General features: G+C 46.2%; 1 protein-coding gene across 1 annotated transcript in view; it reads right to left on the reverse strand.

Moving 5' to 3' along the window:
• The window catches only part of PRKX (protein kinase cAMP-dependent X-linked catalytic subunit), a 104,762-nt gene that overhangs the window by 63,136 nt on the left and 20,606 nt on the right, over positions 1 to 21,020 (reverse strand). The window contains 1 exon segment of the mRNA XM_063601703.1: positions 2,547 to 2,715. Coding sequence (XP_063457773.1) covers positions 2,547 to 2,715 — 169 coding nt within the window.

The raw sequence follows: 21,020 nt of genomic DNA on the forward strand, positions 1-21,020 counted from the left end.
ATAAAAACATTAGCAGGGTGTAGTGATGGGTGCCTGTAGTCCCGGCTACTCTGGAGGCTGAGGCAGGAGGATGGCTTAAGCCCGGGAGGTTGGGGCTGCAGTGAGCTGTGATTGTGCCGTTGCACTCCAAGATGGGCCACAGAGCAAAACCCGTCTCTAAATGTAAATCTATATATATACTTTTTTATATAAAAGATAAAAATAAACCAACATAGGTAACTTTGAATAGAATTTCTAAAGTCTCTAGGGCTTTATATAAGACTTAAGAAATATAAACGACTTTGTTCCTTAATTGAAAGCAGGGAATATCAAAATCAGAATCCATGTCCCTGCAGGAATGTACCTTATCTGCCAAGGAAAACAGTCTTGAGCTATCCTGCCTTGAAGAAAGGAGAACTACCTAACTAAAGCTCTGTTCTACAAGCTCCTCCCTATTTTTTAACTTGCGGGAGCTCAAGAATTCCATCCTGGGGAATTCTCTCACTTGTATACTCCACTCACTCCCATGTCCATGCGGTTCTTCTGTGGGATTTTAGATTTCTGAACTGTAGAGTACTCAGGAGCCCATCGTCTCGGCTGCTCTCCTGCTCCAGGAGGTGCAGGGGGTGTGTGTGAGTTCCTCAGGGCTATCATTAACAAAGTACCACAAACTGGGGGTTGGGGTGGAGGGACGCGGCAGACAACAGACATGCATTCTCAATCCAGGTGCAGTGGCTGACACCTGCAATCCCAGCTCTTTGGGAGGCTGAGGCTGGAGGATTGCTTCAGGCCAGGAGTTTGAGACCAGCCTGGGCAACACAGCATGACCTCATCCTACAAAAACTTTTAAAAGTTAGTCAGGCATGGTGGCATATACCTGTAGTCTCAACTAGTTGGGAGGCGGTAGAGGCTGCAGTGGGCCATGATTGTGCCACTGAATTCCAGCCTGGGCAAGAAGGAGTGAGACTCTGTCAAGAAAGAAAGAGAAATGAAGAAAGGAAGAAAGGAAGGGAGGAAGGGAGCCACCGCGCCCATCCTCTGCATATGATTTTGTTCGGAGCTCAGGCAGCATTGGGTCTAGAGGAGAAGGCAGGTACACTTGTTCCAGTACACACGAGGTGCTTCAAGAACCCTGTGTCCCGGGGACAGCAGGTGAATGAGGGAAAACAGGTAGGTGTTTCTTAGATGGGGGAAGTGAAGGACAATGATGAGAGCAAAGAAGGAGGCCTGTCAAAGAAGGGTGGCCTGGGAGAAGCCCCGGAATGAGCGTGTGAACAGCACCTTCTACCTTCTCCTGTAGGGAGGTGGTGGCAGGAGGCCAGTCCACGAGGATACTGGTAGGAGGATGCTGCATTGCTGGGGCTTTATATGGGATACTTCAGGAGTTCCCTGAGGATGAAAGGAGAGAGGCAGGTCATTGCGGAGGTACCTGGGAGGACCAGTGAGGCTATAAAGTGAGGAATGTCTTCAAGGGGAGCAAGGCTGGGAGAGAAAGACCAGGTAGGAGGGAAGCTAGTACAGAAAATCAGGGCAGAGAGACGGGACCCAGATAAAGCAGAAGATGGATAGGTGGACAGGAGAGGCATGGTAGCAAGATGGCGGAGGGAAGACGTGGGAATTGGATGGAAGGCACCCATGGAGGGAAAGGAGAGACGTGCAGGACATCCTTGTCTAAGGCAACTGGGTGGAAATGGAATTACCCTGCTGGAATGGCCTGAATATCTTGTGTCCTCCCAAATCCCTATGTTGGATCCTCACCCACAGGTGATGGTGTTAGGTGGTATGTCCTTTGGGAGGTCATGAGGGTGGAGTCTCATGAATGGGACAAGTGCCCTTATAAAAGGGACCCCAGAGAGATCCCTCACCCCTTCCACCATGTGAGGACACAGTGAAAAGGTGCCATCTATGAACCAGGAAGCGGGTCCTCGCCAGACACTGAATCCACCGTGTCTTGATCTTGGACTTTCCAGCCTCCAGAACCATGAGGCAAATGTCTGTCATTTGTAAATTACCGAGTCTAGGATCCTTTGTTATAGCAGCCTGAATGGACTAACACACCTACCCTAGGACATAAGACTGTTGTGTACCATCAGCTGGAAGTGTGTGGGCTGCATCTAAACGGGATATCTCTCATCCACAGTCAACCAGAAACCCAACAAAACCTGAAGCCCAGCCCCGTCCACGTGACTGTGGTCCCTTAAAAACCAACTTAACCAGTTCTGCCGAGAGCTATAGACGCAGAACCCAAGGAGGTGAGGAGACAAAGATTCCTGCATCCTTTTCCAGGCAGAGATACTTCGCTCACCCAGGAGAGGAGCAAGGGGCCTTGGGCACGGACTTCTGAACACAGAGCATTTCTTTTTGGACCTGGTCAGCCATGGAGGTCAGGAGCCCTGGAGGTATTCCAGCTCTAAGATCAGAGGCTGATGAGACCTGACAGGTGGAGACTGCTGTGGCCTAAGGCTTTGCACGCAGGCCATGGTCTCGGCCCACCCAGCTTCTTATAAGAAGAGACACACAGGGGTCTAGGGAGAGTGCGTCGGGAGAGGCCTCAGGAGGGGACTCACAGCCTGATGAGGAACGGGTGGCTGACTTCCTTCAGGACAGACTTCTCATTGTGCACGTGCTGCTCCTGCTTCAGGCGGATGACGTCGGGAATGCTCATCACCTTGAGGGCGAAGAAATGCTTGGCTGTCTTCTCCTTCACCAGGTGCACCCGCCCAAACGTCCCAGTGCCTGGAGAGAGAAGAAATCGACAGAGGCCATTAAGTCTCCTGACAAAGGGAAAAACCACCGCAGCCAAGCAATCAGTGGGGGGCTGCAGCAGGACGGCAAACACAGACCCCAAGTGAAACTTTCAGAGACTTTGTGTCATGGTGCACGTGGGGTGATGGCATTTAGTGAGAGGCAATCACCTGGAATTTTCCACTGAATACAGAAATTGCAGAGAGAGAAAGAGGGAGAGAGAGGGAGACAGAGAGAGCCATCTACCTCTGAATGGTTCCTCAATTTGGGGACAAACTGGCCATAATTTCTGCAGATCAGTCTTCACACACAGCACACCCACACGCCCCACACACCCACATGGAGAAGCATTAGAGTAATAGTAAATGTATTTATATAACATGCCTTTTTCTCTTCAGGCTCCCTGGTTTTATCAGAAATACAGACAGGGTGTAAAACACACAGCCCTCCTCAACACGGCTGTTTCCTTAACGCACATTAAGGCTTGCTCAAAGTACGGAGTCCGTATTCTACAATCTGGCGTGGGTTGGGATGAAGTGCTATATAGGTGCCCACAAACAAAACAAAACAACAACAACAACTTCAACCACTACAAATATAAAAGAAAACCAATAGCTCTACTGTATTCTGCTGGGACATTTTCAATCCAAACACTCTCTTCTCCTCCTTCCCCTCCTCCATCTCTTCCTTCTCTTTTTTCTCTTCCTCAATCTTCTCCTCCTTCTCTTTCATCTCTTCCTTCTCCTCTATATCCTTTTCTTTTCCACTTCTTCCTCCTCCTCCATCTCCTCCTCCTCTCCCTCCTCTTCCTCCCACTGGGGTGCATCTAAATGAAGAAATCTAACAGTCAATGAGATATAAAAGAAAATCAAAATCTCTATAGTATCTTGGGAGCACATTTTCAATGTAAACACGCTTTGCTTGTTCCTCCTCCTTCTTTCTCCTCCTCTTCTTCTCTTCATCCTCCTCCTCTTCCTGTAACACATTGATCCTATAAGGTATGCATGTGTTCACATGCATATTGAAATATTCTTCACGTAGCATAAATGTTCTTGGGTTAATAGAACGAATAGTGCAGTGGCGCCATCACAGCTCACTGTAGCCTCTACCTCCTGGGCTCAAGCAATCTTCCCGCCTCAGCCTACCCAGTTAATTTTTGTACTTTTTGTAAAGACGGGGTCACACTGCGTTGCTCAGGCTAGCCTTGAACTTCTGAGCTCAAGTGATCCTCCTGCTTTGGCCTCCCAAAGTGCTGGGACTACAGGCATGAGCCACTGCAACTGATGCAGGATTTCTAGAGTATCCCTAAATTGTCTTTGATCTACCTTGATCCCAGAGTCAGCAGCCCCTTACTGACATGCAAGTCATTCCTCAGCAATATTTTTAAACAACGCATTCACAGCTGCAGACAGAGATGAGCAACTAAAACAAAACTGCCGTCCCATATTATGTGATCACACCCACCCCAAACAGCAGAGGAGGCTTCTCAGAAACTGACTTTCAGAGAAAGGATGGTTTGGAAGTTTATCCTTCTGAGGAACCAGCATCTGTTGACGAGCAAATCTCACTGATCAATATTGATCCATTTACCTATCCAATCATTGCCTGATACTCCTGTGCCTGCTTTATGCTAGATTGCAAAACCCACGAGAACTAGGATCTTCCAGACACCTGCACTCCCATGTTCATGGCAGCACTATTCACAACAGCCAAGACGTGGAAACAACCTCAGTGTCCGTCCAAGGGCAAATGGATAAAGAAAACATGGTACATATACACGATGGAATACCATTCAGCCCTAAAAAAGAAGGAAACTCTGGCATTTGCAGCAACATGGATGGAACTGGAGGCCATTATGTTCAGTGAAATAAGTTAGGCACAGAAAAACAAATATTAAATATTGCATGATCTCACTTATACAAGGAATCTGACATGGCTTGGCTGTGTCCCCACCCAAGTCTAATCTTGAATTGTGGCTCCCATAATCCCCATGTGTTGTGGGAGAGACCAGGTGGGAGGTAACTGAATCATGGCAGTGGGTTTTCCCATGCTGTCCTCCTGATAGTGAATAAGTCTCACAAGATCAGATGTTTTAATAAATGGGAGTTTCCCTGCTCGCGCTCTCTTCTTGCCTGCTGCCATGTAAGACGTGACTTTGCTCCTCCTTTTACCTTCTGCCATGACTGTCAGAACCTCCGCAGCCATGTGGAACTGTGAGTCCATTAAACCTCTTTCCTTTATAAATTAACCAGTCTCAGGTATGTCTTTATTAGCAGCATGAGAATGGACTAATGCAGAATCTACAATAGTCAAACTCATAGAAGCAGAGAGTAGAGAGGTAGTTATCAGAGGATAGGGCTTGAGGGGGAAGGGGAAATATATTGGTCAAAGGATACAAAGTTTTAGTTGAACAAGATAAATAAACCATGGAGATCTACCATACACCTAGTTCATATAGTTAACAATACTGAACTGATAAATGAAATTTTATATATAAATAGCTCACATATACAATAGTAAAATTGTATATATGAAAATTTGCTTAGAGGGTAGATCACATTATATTGTTTTGTCTTTTTTTTTTTTTTTTTTTTTTGAGACAGGGTCTCTCTCTGTTGCCCAGGCTGAAGTGCAATGGCACAATCAATAGCTCACTGCAGCCTTGACCTGCCAGGCTCAAGTGACCCTCCCACCTCAGCCCAAATAGTTGGGACTACAGGCGTGCACCACCAAGGGCGGATAATTTTTTAAATTGTGACTGGGTATTTTTGACTGGTTTGGGAAGAAAAAAAAAAGACCACAACCATACAATGGATTTCCTTCCAAGAGTCTGGAATGCCATTGATTGCACATGGTAACGTGAAAAGAAAAAGTTGTACTTAAGCTACCAATTTTACTTAGAGTATTTGCTGTAAACTAAAATCCCCATGTTGTAAAATATCTAAGCTAATGAATGATGAATTTACTAGCTTATAGGGCAGACTGGGAAGGGAGGAGGAGAAGTAACCTTTGCTTTTTAAGTGAAGTTTCCGATAATGAATATTTTATTATGGCAGAAATAGAAAGTGAACTACAAGATAAAGAAAAAGTGTAAGAAGGAAACAATGTCAAGAGCTGACAGGTGTTAAATATTTCTTTAAAAAAAGAAGTAAACAAATAATGAAATAGTAACACATTTTTAAAGTATATTCTCTTAGTTAATTTGGAAATAAAATAGGTTTTATTACAGTACAACATGGTGTGGGCAAAATTAGGTGGAATCAGGTCAAAGACAGGAAGTGGGAGAAGGGCTTTGAGGACTGTGAACTGATACAGTTTAGGTGTTTGACTATGGCCACTGATGCTTCAATTGGATAAAACACAATTAGGAATCAGGAACACTGGCATCCAACCCAAGCTTATCCTGCCATTGGACCTATGAAATGGGCAACAGAGTAACCTTTTAACCTTTTAGTCTCCTGTTGCTCTTCTTTCCAACAGAACTTGCATATTATTAGGAAACATTAAATTCTTGCCACACCCTAAAATTCTAATAATGCAATGAATATGGTCCTTGACTTTTCTTCCTCTATCTGGTTCCTTCCTCCTTATTTATCTTTCTCTATCACCCACTCCAAGGAACCCATTCATTACTTGGCTGTGTTTACTGCATAACATTCTGTCTTAGTACTTGTATTTGACCCTCAACAGAGAGAATTCTCCATGCCTACTTTAAGAACAACAGCTATGACTCAACAGATTTTTTACACTTCTGTGACTTCTTTAAAGCTTTCTCTGAGCTGTGTGCATTATAAACATACAAAACTCAAAACACGTTACTTATGCACTGCAGCGGATATTTGCGCTACCCTGGGAGATATTGTCAGTCCCGCCAACGCCACAATCAGACTGCAGAAGTATGTCGGTAAACAACCTTATTCAAAGCAGACAGAAGTGGCATGCTGTAATGTTTAAGGTTTATCAGCTTAAGTGCACAGAAGACAAAGGCAACATTTAATGGTGCTGGTAGATTTTCCCCGCTTGGTGTTGGAAGGCTCTCCAGTACACATTCCCCAGTTATCATTATCCCACTTGAGGAGAAAATGTCTATTTGTAGCCTTCTCTGCAGCTAAGGGTGGCCATCTGACCCAGCTTTGACCAATAAGACATAAAAAAAAGAGTCTTTTCAAGTGTTTCTAGGCAGGTCAGCTCTTTCCTTCCTGATAAGGGAGATCTTGAAGGTAAGTGGTCCATTCCCCACCCTAGAGATCCCCTCCATCTCTCTCCAAGCTAAGTAGTAGTGTTATGCACGAGGGAAATCAGATGTGGAGTTTATGTCTTTTCTTTTAATTTTAGATTCAGGGGGTCCATGTGCAGGTTCATTACGTGGATATATTGCATGATGCTGAGGTTTCGGCTTCTAATGATCCCGTTGCCCAAGTAGTAAACAGTTTCTAATAGGAAGTTTTTCAGTCTTTTCCCCACTCCCTCCCTTCCTCTTTTTGGAATCCCCAGTGTTTATTGTTCCCATCTTTGTGTCCATGAAGTACTCAGTGTTTAGATCCCACTTGTAAGTGAGAACATGCAATATCTGGCTCTCGATTTTTTGCATGAATTTGTTTAGGACAGCAGCCTCCAGCTGCATCCACTTTGCTGCAAAGGACACGATTCTGTTCTTTTGCAGGGCTGCAATGTGGAGATTAAAGTCAAAGCTTTAAGGGAAAAGCTTAAGTATGGGTTCTACAATCCCTTACCCACAGTGGCTAAAGCTAAAGGCTCTGAATACTCAAAGTGTCTTCATCAACACACCTGGACGCAAAACTGGACCTTGCCTAACGTGAGACTGTTCAGGCTTGATCCTCCTTGGGGTGAATATCTACCTATTTCACTACAGAAATATTCTTGTCTTGATAACAACATCCAGCCCAGACTCTGCTGAGGGTGTTGTATAATTAAAAAGGACATGCACCCATTCTCATCCCAAATTTAGAAAAATCCCCAAATTCCCAAATATACCTGATCTATACATTTCAGAGACTTAGAAGGACCATGGCAATCTCGGGAAGGTGTGGCTACTTTTAAGGTGGGCACGCCCTTTTTATAGCAGGTGCAATACAGTGGGCTTTTCCTCCAACATTCAAAGAGTTGTTTCTCCAGCCAAGTGCCAGACGAGGAAGGTGGATCAGATTTATGAGCCATTCTGTGTGTGCAATTCTGATCTGTAAACATTAATGCGGGGTGGACTCAGGTCTCCTCTCTCCCACTGGAGAACCTCCTGCTTTTTGAAAGCCTCTGACAGTGTGGCCACTCTCTCTGCATTCCCTCATCCATCTATCCCTCCTCCCCTACCCTATCCATCCTTCCCAAGCCCTTGGGTCCAACTCACACACAAACACATCCTGGCCTGTTGTTGTTGTTGTTGTTGTTGTTGTTGTTGTTGTTGTTGTTACAGAGTCTCACTCTGTCGCCCAGGCTGGAGTGCAATGGCGCAATCTCAGTTCACTGCAACCTCTGCCTCCTGGGTTCAAGCGATTCTCCTGCCTCAGCCTCCAAAGTAGCTGGGATTACCGGTGCCCGCCACCCCGCCTGGCTAATTTTTGTATTTTTAGTAGTGACAGAGTTTCACCATGTTGGCCAGGCTGGTCTCAAACTCCTGACCTCAAGTGATCCACCCACCTCGGCCTCCCAAAGTGCTAGGAGTACAGGCATGAGCCACTGCACCTGGCCACATCCCAGCTTTCTGTCTGGAGGGATGGGAAGAAGGAGAAAGACGACCTCCACACTCCCAATAAAGAGCAAACCTCATAAACTTCAACTTTCCCAGAAAAATGCCATGGGCATCTTCTGAGCTCCACCCAAATACAGGCATGTGTAACTGTAAACATACACATACACATTACGGTCACCAAAAAATGACAGCCTTTATCCCGAATGTTTAGACAACTCAGCAGAACTAAAATATTAGGTGAATCACCATGACCATGGAAAATGCTGAAAGGTTCCCTTGTTAGTGAAGACTCACAACTGGCGGCTTGGGGGCTGGGGGGAATCTACAGCCAGGCACCGTAGCTCACAACTGTAATCCCAGCACTTTGGGAGGCCAAGGCAAGAGGATGTCTTCAGGCCAGGAGTTCTCGACCAGCTTGGGCAACACAGCGAGAGCCCCTTGTCTACAAAAACATAGAGATCTCATCCCTATTAAAAGAAATTAGCCAGGAGTCATGGTGCACTCCTGCAGTCCCAGCTACTGGGGAGGCTGAAGTGGGAGGATCACTTGAGCCCAGGAGGTGGAGGCTGAAGTGAGCTATGGTTGCCACTGCACTGCAGTCTGGGCAACAGAATGAAACCCTGTCTCCAAAAATAAATAAATAAAAAATAAATAAGGCCAGGCACAGTGGTGCACACCTGTAATCCCAGCACACTGGGAGGCTGAGGTCAGAGGACTGCTTGAGCCCAGGAATTCCCGACCAGCCTGGGCAACATGGTGAGACCCCTATCTCTACGAAAAAATACAAAAATTAGCCAGGCATGGTAGTGTGCACCTGGAGTCCCAACTGCTCAAGAGGCCGAGGCAGGAGGATTGCTTGAGCCCAGGAGGTTGAGACCAGCCAGGGCAACATAGTGAGACCCTGCCTCTATTTAGAAAAGAAATAGGCCGGGCACAGTAGCTCACACCTGTAATCCCAGTGCTTTGGGAGGCCAACATGGGAGGATCGCTTGAGCCCAGGAGTTTGAGATCAGCCTGGACAACACAGTGAGACCCCAGCCTCTACTAAAAATACAAAAAAATTAGCCAGGCATGGTGGCGGGTACCTGTAATCCCAGCTACTCCAAAGGCATGAGAATGTCTTGAACCAGGGAGCAGGAGGTTGCAGAGAGCTGAGATTGCACCACTGCACTGCAGCCTGGGCAACAGAGGGAGATTTTGTCTCAAAAAAAAATTTTTTTTAAATAATAAATATATCTCTCTTGGTTCAAAAATCTAAAGAGAAATAATTTTTTTAAATGTACAAAGCGAGGTATGAGAAAGAACAGAAAACACATTTCTCACTGTGAAAAGAGATGGCCTTTTCCTCTCTTCCTCAAGCCCAGCAAACCCTAAATCCCTCTTGCCTGTGACTTTGGAGGGAAGGAAGGAGGCGGCCAGCAGAAACAGAGGGAAGACAGCAGGCCACCGTGTTTATCATCACGAAGCCCATTCATACTAAAGAAGTGTCCAGAAAGAGGAGAAACACGGATTTAAGTTTCTTTGGTTATATTTTTAAATTTTGCTAGAACTCAAAACACTTCAGGAGAGCTGTATGGAATAAACACAGGGACCGTGACATGGAATTTCACGCGGTCACAAAACGGAAAAGAAACCAACCAACCCTGAGTACTTTCCCTTGGGGTCTGTGGGTATATGGGATGGGGTCAGGAGGGTGACAGGAGAAGGACCGTGTCTCACTGCAGCACATTCCCGGGAGTAGATTCACGGATGATCTCAGACACCAACAGCTGACACCATCTGAGCCCAGTTCTTCCTCTGTGCTGCAAGAGCAATGCCGCACAGCTAGCTCGGCCTTTCACAGGTCACCTAAACACAGCCAATCTCCCCTCTCCCCACTTTGCGTGCATTGAATGGGGTGCCCTGGAAAAGATACGTTGACGTCCTAATCCTTGGTACCTGTGAATGGGACCTTAGTTGGAAACAGGGTCTTTGCAGATGTGATTAAGATATACACAAAGGCTGGGCACAGTGGCTCACCCCTGTAATCCCAGCACAGGAGTTTGAGACCAGCCTGGGCAACACAGCAAGACCTCAGCTCCACTTTTTAAAAAAATGAAATAAAAAAAAAGATATACATTAAGGTGAGGTCATCCTGAAGGTGGTCCAATATGAGTGGTGAACTAATAAGGAGACACAGACGCAGAGGAGAAGGCCACGTGGAGAAAGAGGCAGAGAGTGCAGTGATGCGGCCACAAGCCCAGGGACACTTGGAGCCCCCAGCAGCTGGGAGAGGCAGGAAGGAGCTTCCCCTGGAGCCTCCAGAAACAACTGGATACAACTGTAGTGGACTGAACTATGGTCTCCCAGAAAGATATGTCCATGTCCTGACCCACAGAACCTGTAAATGAGACCTCATTTGGAAAAAGGGTCTTTGCAGATGTAATTAAGTTAAAGATCTCAAGGTGAGGTCATCCAAAATTGGAGTGGACCCTAAACACAATGACACGTGTTCCTGTAAGAGAAGAAGAGAAGACACAGACACAGAGGAGAAGGCCACGTGGAGACGGAGGCAGAGACCGCAGTGATGCGGCCACAAGCTCGGGGACGCCTGGAGCCCCCAGGAGCTGGGAGAGGTAGGAAGGAGCCTCCCCTAGAGCCCGCAGAGGGAGCACAGCCCTGCCGCATCTGCACTTCAGAGTTGTGGTCTCCAGGACTGTGAAACAATTAACTTCTGTTATTTTAAGGCACCCAGTCTGTGGTATGTTACCAAAGCAAATATGCGCAAGGGGTACAAATTCAACCAAATAGTTCCAAATTTAGCCAAGTACATTCCCTAGCAATGCTGCGAGCTCACAGTCAAAGGTATAACTCCACCATCTCTGAGAACCTGAGAGAGGCTTCCAGGGTGGTCTGAACTGTGCAGACCTCAGCAAACAGCAACATCCCAGGAAAGAGTGGGGCTAAGGAGCTACTAATCCCTATTCCTACAAAGGCAGCCTAGACATGTCTGAGCCTTCCCAGACCGATCACTAAGGAATATCCACAACACACAGCCGCCCCAAACATGGGAGAAGACAGAAGTCTTCGAAGGAGCCGAGATGAAAAACCAAGTTCAAATTGTAAACTAGGCTGGGCAGGGTGGCTCACGCTTGTAAGTCCAGCACTTTGGGAGGCCTAGATGGTGGGATCACTTGAGGCCGGGAGTTCAAGACCTGCCTGGGCAACATAGCGAGATCCCAGCTACAAAAATAAAAATGAAAAATTACCCAGGTGTGGTGGTGCACAGCCGTCGTCCCAACTACTTGGGAGGCTGAGGTGGGAGGATTGCCTGAGCCTGGGAGGTCGAGGCTGCAGTGAGCTAAGATCACACCACTGCACTCCAGCCTGGGCAACAGAGCAAGACCCTGTCTCAAAACAAAAAACGACAACAACAAAAACAAATAGGAAACTAATGGCTGATATTTTAGTCATCTGTATATAAATCCCTTCATAATCTTTACTGAGGTAAGAACCACATTTTCATCCAAAAAAAACAAGGTAGTTGGCCAGGCACAGTGGCTCACACCTGTAATCCCAGCACTTTGGGAGGCCAAGGCAGGTGGATCACAAGGTCAGGAGTTCAAGATCAGCCTGACCAACATGGTGAAACCCCGTCTCTACTAAAAATACAAAAATTAGCCGGGTGGTAGTGGCGTGCTCCTGTAATCCCAGCTACTCAGGAGGCTGAGACAGGAGAATCGCTTGAACCCGGGAGGTGGAGGTTACAGTGAGCCAAGATTGCGCCACTGCACTCCAGCCTGGGCAACAGAGCGAGACTCCGTCTCAAAAAAACAAAAACAAACAAACAAACAAAATATGGTAGTTAAGCAAGAATTTGGTAGGAGTGGTCACAGGGAGAGATTACTTTCTGGGTCTCAATCTTTCCCTCTATCAAGTGTTGGTTATTTCTTTTCATCAGTACAAATATTCTGAGGTGCATAAAGATCTGACTTAAGCTTCATCTCATTCAGCTTCTGCAGTATTCGCTACTCTCTGTTGAAAAAAAAAATCTAGTGGCTAAACGTAAATGAAAAAAAGTACCTATTAATTACACTCTGACCTCGGTTCATCCTGGGAAAGGGTTTCAGGGCTCATAATTCTGGCAGACTTCTATGTAAATAAAGTACTTTGCTTGAACTACTGTAATAACCTAACACAGACTGGAGGACTTAAAGAGAACTTTCTTCTCTCACAGTCCTGGAGGCTGGAAGTCGGAGACCCGGGTGTGGGCAGGGCTGGTTCCTCCTGAGGCCTCTCTCCTGGGCTTGTCGATGCCATCTTCTCCCTGTGTCCTCACAGGGTCGTCCCCTATGTGCGTCTGTGTCCTCATCTCTGTTTTTATTTATTTTTTATTTATTTCTACTTTGTGAGATAGAGTCCTGCTCTGTGGCCCAGACTGGAGTGTAGTGGCACGATCACAGCTCACTGCAACCTCCACCTCCTGGGTTCAAGCGATCCTCCGGCCTCAGCCTCCCAAGTAGCTGGGATTACAAGCATGCGCGACCACAGCCAGCTAATTTTTGTATTTTTAGTAGAGATGGGGTTTAACCATGTTGGCCAGGCTGGTCTCAAACTCCTGACCTCAAGTGATTCGCCTGCCTCAGCCTCTCAAAGTGCTGGGATTACAGGCATGAGCCACAACGCCTGGCCTAAAATAATTCTTGCATACACACTTTCCATCTTGGGTCCTTCCTGAGAATAAACCCACCTGAACAGGGCACCTGTTCCTTCCTTCAGCCCTTCCCTCCTTCTTTCATCTGTTTCCTTCCTTCTTTCCTCTCATTCCTTCTTTCCATCCTTCCTTTCTCCCTTTTTCCTTCCTCTTCTTTCCATCCTCCTTTCTCCCTTCCTTCCCTCTCCTTTCCTTCCTTTCTCCCTACTTTCTTCCTTCCCTCCTTCTCTCTTTCTCTCCTTCCTACTTTCTTCCTTCCTCAGCCATCTCACTACTAAGCCTCATTCTAGAGGCGTCATCCCATCACAGTTAAAAGCTGTGTGACTGTGACAAGCCCTCTAACCTCTCTAAAATTCATCTACCAAATAGGGACCATAATCTTTACCCCCACTGGGTTTAAGTGAAATAACACACAGAAAGCACATCACACAGAATAATAAACATAGTAAATGAATGCATCTGTAAGTGTGAAAACATTCAAACATCGGCTTCCCAAATGTCCCATGTGGCGGTGGTTACCCAGCCCTATCCATTTGGCAAGGACTCCTCCCAGTGTGCACTTCAAATGGGTGATTTTGTTGTATGTACACCTGAATAACACTGACCCGCCTCCCCCAAGATAGGCTAAGAGGAATTAAAAAAAAAAAGAAAAAGTAAGCAAAACCAGGCTCAGTGGCGCATGTCTGTAATCCCAGCACTTTGGGAGGCCAAGGCAGGTGGATCACTGGAGCCCAGGCATTCAAGACCAGCCCAGGCAACATGGCGAAACCCTGTCTCTACAAAAAATTTAAAAATTAGGTGGGCATGGTGGCGCACATCTGTGGTCCCAGTTACGCAGGAGGCTGAGCAGGGAGGATCTCCTGAGCCCAGGAGGTAGAGGCTGCAATGAGTGCCATGACTGCACCACTGCACTCCAGCCTGGGAGACAGAGCAAGACCCCCTCTCGACAACAACAACAAAAAGTAAGCTTCACAGAAGCAGAGCTGGTGTGTGTTTCTTCTTATTCTGCGTGGCACTGAATATAGACATTCATGACGACCTGTGGGCTGAACAGCACAGCTCACCTTCCAGAATCAAGGATCTCACACCACTAAGTGGGGGCTGAGAGCAAAATCTCCTGCCACAGGGAAATGGATAAGAAGAGGAGTTTGCACTCCCAACTCAGCTCCTTTATTCCAAAAGTCTGATATGTCCAAAACATAAGTCTTAAGATGCCCATTGAAGACATGTAGGCAGGTTCCATCTGTACCAGGTCTGGGAAACAATGTCTCTACTTATGATCCCAGAATGAAAGCTGATGATTTTTTTTTTTTTTTTTTTGGAGATGGGGTCTCACTCTGTTGCCCAGGCTGGTCTTGAACTCCCGGCTTCAAGCAATCTTCCACCTCAGCGCCCCAAAGTGTCAGAATTGCAAGCGTGAGCCACTACACCTGGCCTTGAACATATTTACTTTGTTTTAAATCTTTTTTTTTTTTTGGAGACAGAGTCTCATTCTGTCACCCAGGCTGGAGTACAGTGGCGCGATCTCAGCTCACTGCAACCTCCGCCTCCTGGGTTCAAGCGATTTTTCTGCCTCAGCCTCCCAAGTAGATGGGATTACAGGTGCCTGCCACTACGCCCGACTAATTTTTGTAGTTTTAGTAGACACGGGGTTTCACCATGTTGGCCAGGCTGGTCTCCAACTCCTGACCTCAGGTGATCCGCCCACCTCGCCTCCCAAAGTGCTGGGATCACAGGCGTGAGCCATCACGCAGACCAAATCTATTTTTTAATTATGGTAAAATACGCACAACATAAAATTTACCATCTTAATTAACCATTTTGAAGTGTACAGATTAACGGTGTTAAATACATTCACAATGTTATCCAACCAACACCACCAACCATCTCCGCTTGGACTTACTTTTATTTATTTTTAATTAATTAATTAATTTTTTTTAAGAGACAGGTCTCACTCTGTCCCGCAGGCTAGAGTGCAGTGATGCAATCTCGGCTCACTGCAGCATAAACTCCTGGGCTCAAGCCATCAGCCCACCTCAGCCTCCCAAGTAGCTGGTACTACAGGCATGCACCACCATGTCTGGCTAATTTTGTTTTTGAGATCTCACTTTTTCGCCCAGGCTGGTCTCAAAGTCAAGGGATCCTCCCACCTCAGCCTCCCAAAGTGCTAGAATTACAGGCATGAGCCACTGCGCCCAGACTTAACTTACTTTTAATGGGAAAAGTCACATGCAGGTCCTCAGTAAGCATATTAACTTAGCCAATAATAAGGTAACATAATGAGAAATCATGTGGGTGAGACAGCAAATGGCTGATGTCAAAGTAACTTGGATAACAAAAATCACTAATTTTTTAGATGTTTTGAGGATTATACACCTAAGAGGTAAGTCCCTTAATAAATTGTAAATGCCAGTCAACTATAAGAATTCCTAAGGCTCAAAAACAGCTGACACAACAGTCCCTGAATTAAACACATGCATTGTCCATCACCACCCTGCACACTCACCCCACATATTTTAAATAATCTGCATTTCTTTCCTTAAACTGTGATGCTTAAGGAATCTTGAACATGGGCATCCCAGGGGCTAAAAAAAACAGGATGCACCAATTCAATGGGGGAGAGAAGGTGAGGGTGGATGAGCCCTAATTCTCCCTAAAATGCAGGAGAAAAAAACCCCAAACAGGCCAATGTTGAGACATCATGGACAGAAATATTTGCAAGAGGAGAGCGTCACAGTGGCCCCGCTGAGACACCAAGGACAGCATCGTGTTCCTCATGGACACTCCAAGAGAGGTGGCTACATGGAAAATACACTTCAAAAAAGGTAAAACCCCATCCTGGCCAACATGGGAAAACCCCATCTCTACTAAAAATACAAAAAATTAGCTGGGCGTGACGGCGCATGCCTGTAATCCCAGCTACTCGGGAGGCTGAGGCAGGAGAATTGCTTGAACCCAGGAGGCGGAGACTACAATGAGGCAAGATCACACCACTGCACTCCAGCCTGGGCGACAGGGCAAGACTCTGTCTCAAAAAACAAACAAACAAAAAAGGTAAAACCCAGCTGGGCGCGCTGGCTCACGCCTGTAATCCCAGCACTTTGGGAGGCCGAGGCAGGTGGATGATCTGAGGCCAAGAGTTCAAGACCAGCCCAGCCAACATGGTGAAACCCCATCTCTACTAAAAATACAACGATTAGCCGGGCATGGTGGCAGGCACCTGTAACCCCAGCGACTCAGGAGGCTGAGGCAGGAGAATTGCTTAAACCTGGGAAGCAGAGGCTGCAGTGAGCCAAGATCATACCACTGCATTCCAGCCTGGGCGACAGAGCGAGACTCTGTCTCCAAAGAAAAAGAAAAGGTTAACTCAAGAAGTGGGCACGGCCCCCATCCATCTTGTCTACAGCCTGGGAGGCCAGTTACATGCCACATTAGCTTGGGAGGGAACATGCTCTTGTTCCACACCTGTAGATGGGTGGAGGCCGAGAGCAGTGGCTCATGCCTGTAATCCCAGCACTTTAGAAGGCTGAAGCAGAAGGATCACTTGAGCCCAGGAGATCGAGACCAGCCTGGGCAACATAGCCAGACACCATCTATACAAAAAAAAAAAAAAATTTTAATGAGCAGGGTGTGGTGGTATGCTCCAGTAGTCCCAGCTACTCATGAGGCAGAGATGGGAGAATTGCTTGAGTCTGGGAGTTGGAGGCTGCAGTGAATTATGATAGTACCACTGCATTCCAGCCTGGGCAAAAGAGCAGGACCCCCATCTGTTTAAAAAAAAAAAAAAAAGTGAGGCTCTTCTCCATAAGTAATAATTTGCTTCTATATCGAGAAAGGACTTTGGAGAAATATACAAGACACATTAATATGGACACCTGGGTGAAAGGAGAGGGCAAATTCTGCACAGGTGAGGCACAAAAACAGATGCATTTCACTATATAACTTTCTCACCTTTTAAAATTTATGACTATAGAAATAGTTCATCTACATAGGTTCAATTTATGTTAAATTGATAAGTGAAACCGACGCATTGTATTAAATAATTGTTTCAAAATAATGATATCAGAATGCACACATTTATCATCCTCAAACTCAGTTCTTTTCCTTGACATTTTCCCCCCTGGGTAAAATCAATAAAAGAACATTAAATGCTACCGTGGAGGAAATAAGTGTGTGAAACACGCAGTTCTTCTTTACGAAGTCGATTTTTGGAATTACTGCTGCAAACAAGTATAATGACCTTCTATTTTATAGAGAGGAAAAAAAGCTGTTAAAAAGTATTTTTAAAAAAGAGTGTGTGTTGCCAGGCATGGTGGCTCGTGCCTATAATCCCAGCACTTTGGGAGGCCACTGAAGGACATCAGTTCAGGAGTCCTAGACCAGCCTGGGTAACATAACGAGACCCCATCTCTATTAAAAGATCAAAAAATTAGCAGGGTGCGGTGGTTACACACCTGCAGTCCAAGTTACCTGGGAAGCTGAGGCAGGAGGATCACTTGAGCCCAGGAGTTCAAGACAGCAGTGAGTAGTGATCGCACCCCTGTGCTCTAACTTGGGTGAGAGAGCAAGACTCTGTCTCAAAAAATGAATGAATGGGATGGGCTGGGCGCGGTGGCTCACACCTGTAATCCCAACACTTTGGGAGGCCAAGGCGGGCGGATCACAAGGTCAGGAGATCGAGACCATCCTGGCTAACACGGTGAAACCCCGTCTCCACTAAAAATACAAAAAATTAGCCAAGTGTGGTGGCGGAAGCCTGTAGTCCCAGCTACTCAGGAGGCTGAGGCAGGAGAATGGTGTGAACCCGGGAGGCGGAGCTTGCAGTGAGCCGAGATCGCACCATTGCACTCCAGCCTGGGCGACAGAGCAAGACTCTGTCTCGAAAAAAACAAAACAAACAAACAAAAAACAGTGTGCTTACTCTGTGAATAAACTGAAAACTAAAGAACTATGTGTTTTTAAAGGGTGAATCTTATGGTATAGAAATTGTATCTCTATAAACAATGTTTACTTTAGAAAAGAATGTATGCTTTGGATATTCTTGGGAAGGCATTTTTTATTTATGTTGCTGCTATAACCAGTGGGTGGAGGAGGAAGAAGATATATTTTAAAGCTTGGAATATTTACTTCAAACTTCAGTTAAAAACAGTAGAGCCAATTCAGCCAAGCACTGTGTGGTCGATAGTTTGGTGAGTTCACTGGTCTAGACAGTTGAAACAAACTCCCTCAAAATTTTGCTGAGTCAAACAACATTCCATTTTTACACTGTCCTAATTTAAAAGATGCAGATGTTTCAGAACTACACTCTCCGATGTACAGTGTATTAAATTACACTTTCTCATCAGAAATACAAAATGTGGCCGTGAGTAGTGGCTCACACCTGTAATCCCCACAGTTGGGAAGCCACGGTGGGCGGATCACTTGAGCACAGGAGTTCAAGACCAGGCTAGACAACAAAGCAAAACCCCATCTCTACTAAAAACACAAAAAACAGCCAGGCATGGTGGCATGCGACTATAGTCCCAGCTACTTGGGAGGCTGAGGCAGGAGGATCACTTGAGCCTGGGGGCGGGGGTTGCAGTGAGCTATGATCACACCACTGCACTCCAGCCTAGGTGACAAAGCGAGACCCTGTCCCAAAAAGCAACAACAAAATACAAAATGCATAATCACAGAAGTGAAAAGAAAAACAAGAAATTCTCATCTTCTCCCACAACACTAACAGATGTGAAGCCAGGGAAAGGTTCGTGATTTCTGGCTCAGGGTATTTATACAAGCACAGTATGTGCAGCTTTCAATAACATTTGAGTGCAACTCTACCAAGAAAAACAAGGGCTGGTTTTCACACATCTACAATACAATCCAGCAAGGTTAAAGATACATCCTAGCCTACCTCCACGATAGTGTTGAGGGATAAATCAGAGACGGTAGAGACCGAGCACAGTTAGGAGATCACCATTATAATTATAATTATTAAGGTGATCACCAGCTCAGTCGGACTAGGGTCTAGAAAGTCTGAGCCCCGAACAGAGGGATCAATCACCTTTTAAGCAGTTTGTGGCGGGAGTTACGTGCTGCAGAAAGCGTACTTGCAGAAGTGAGAACAAAGGCAGTAAATTACTCTTTTGCATTTGTTACACCATATGTCTTACATTCTTGGGAATACATACTTTTGCAGCAATTGCTTATCAACCTTGTGACTTTACAGTTGCACTAGGGAGGGAAGCAAGAACTCGCCGTGCCTCAAGGAATGTATAAGGATGGAACACAGATAAGCCTCTCTGGGCATAGAGGAGGGATAAGCAGTTAGTATTCTCTCTTAACCCAGTCCCCCCGCCCCGGGGGGGCGGGCTACATTACATTCTACCTTCAAGAAAAATAACAATTTTTCAACCATTACACTTATAAAATTCATTAATTCCCCCTTCAATAGGATGCAACAATCCCGCAGGACTCCCCCGAATTACCCTTGAGATCAGCTTCTCAAACTGAGTCCATTAACATTTGGAGCTGGATGATTCTCTGTGGTGGGGCCATCCTGTGCACTGTAAGGTGGCAAGCAGTGACCCTGGACTCCACCCACCTGTTATCAGTAGCACCTCCCTGAGCTGTGACAACAAAAATGTCTCCAGACTTGTCCAGGGAAGAAGTATCTCCCTGATGGAGCTGAATTGCCATTGGCAGAGAATCTCTGCCACAGACAGATAGAAAGATAGGTAGATGGGTATGATAGACAGATAGATGGATAGAAAGATGATTGATTGATTGATTGATTGAATGACTGATTGGATGGATGGATGGATGGATGGATGGACAATGGGTATGATACATACATGGAAAGAGAAAGATGATACATTGATTAATTGATTGGATGGATGGATGGATGGGTAGGTGGGTAGGTAGATAGGTAACAGATAGGATAGATAGGTGATACATAGATAATTAGGATGGTTAGATAATTGATAGGTAGGTAGGTAGATAATAGATGGGATGGGTGGAGAGGGGGAGGGAGGGAGAGCGAGAGTGGGGAGGGGAGAGAGGGGGAGAGAGAGAGAGAGAGACAGAAAGAGAGAGACTGACTCTCACGCTAAGGCAGGTTCTCTCAGCCTAGCACTGCCAACATTTGAGGCTGGATGATGCTCTGTAGGGCCATCCCGTGCACTGCAAACCTGCAGAGCGGCGTCCCTGGGCTCCACTCACCACACGCCATCAGCATCCACCCCCAGTAGTGACAACCACAACTGTCCCCAGACACTGTCAAGTGCCCTGTGGGGGAAGGCCGGCCCCCAGTTGAGACCCCCTGTTTTGGAGCAAGCACTGCTCGTAGTATTGCCTGCAATGATAGGAATGTTCTCTATCTGCACTGTCCAAAATGGTAGCCACAAGCTCACAAGTGGCTACTGAGGATTTGAATTGAGGCTATGGAGAGTAAGCAACTGAACTTTTTTTTTTTTTTTTGAGATGGAGTCTCGCTCTGTCACCCAGGCTGGAGTGCAGTGGCGCGATCTCAGCTCACTGCAAGCTCTGTCTCCCAGGTTCACGCCATTCTCCTGCCTCAGCCTCCTGAGTAGCTGGGACTACAGGCACCCACCACCATGCCTGGCTAATTTTTTGTATTTCTAGTAGAGACAGAGTTTCACCGTGTTAGCCAGGATGGTCTCAATCTCCTGACCTCGTGGTCCACCCGCCTCAGCCTCCCAAAGTGCTGGGATTACAGGCGTGAGCCACGGCGCCAGGTCGTAAGCAACTGAACTTTTATTGCATTTAATGTTAGATGGCTTTAGAGTTCCTACCACTGAGACACACTGAATTCTTTGATGAGGTGTCGGCTTCTAACACTCCATAACCACAATGAAGTGGTTTATGCAGTCCAGGTTTTGAACACAAAATAGCTTT

The sequence above is a fragment of the Pan paniscus genome, chromosome X (assembly GCF_029289425.2).
Source record: "Pan paniscus chromosome X, NHGRI_mPanPan1-v2.0_pri, whole genome shotgun sequence".
NCBI lineage: Eukaryota > Metazoa > Chordata > Mammalia > Primates > Hominidae > Pan > Pan paniscus.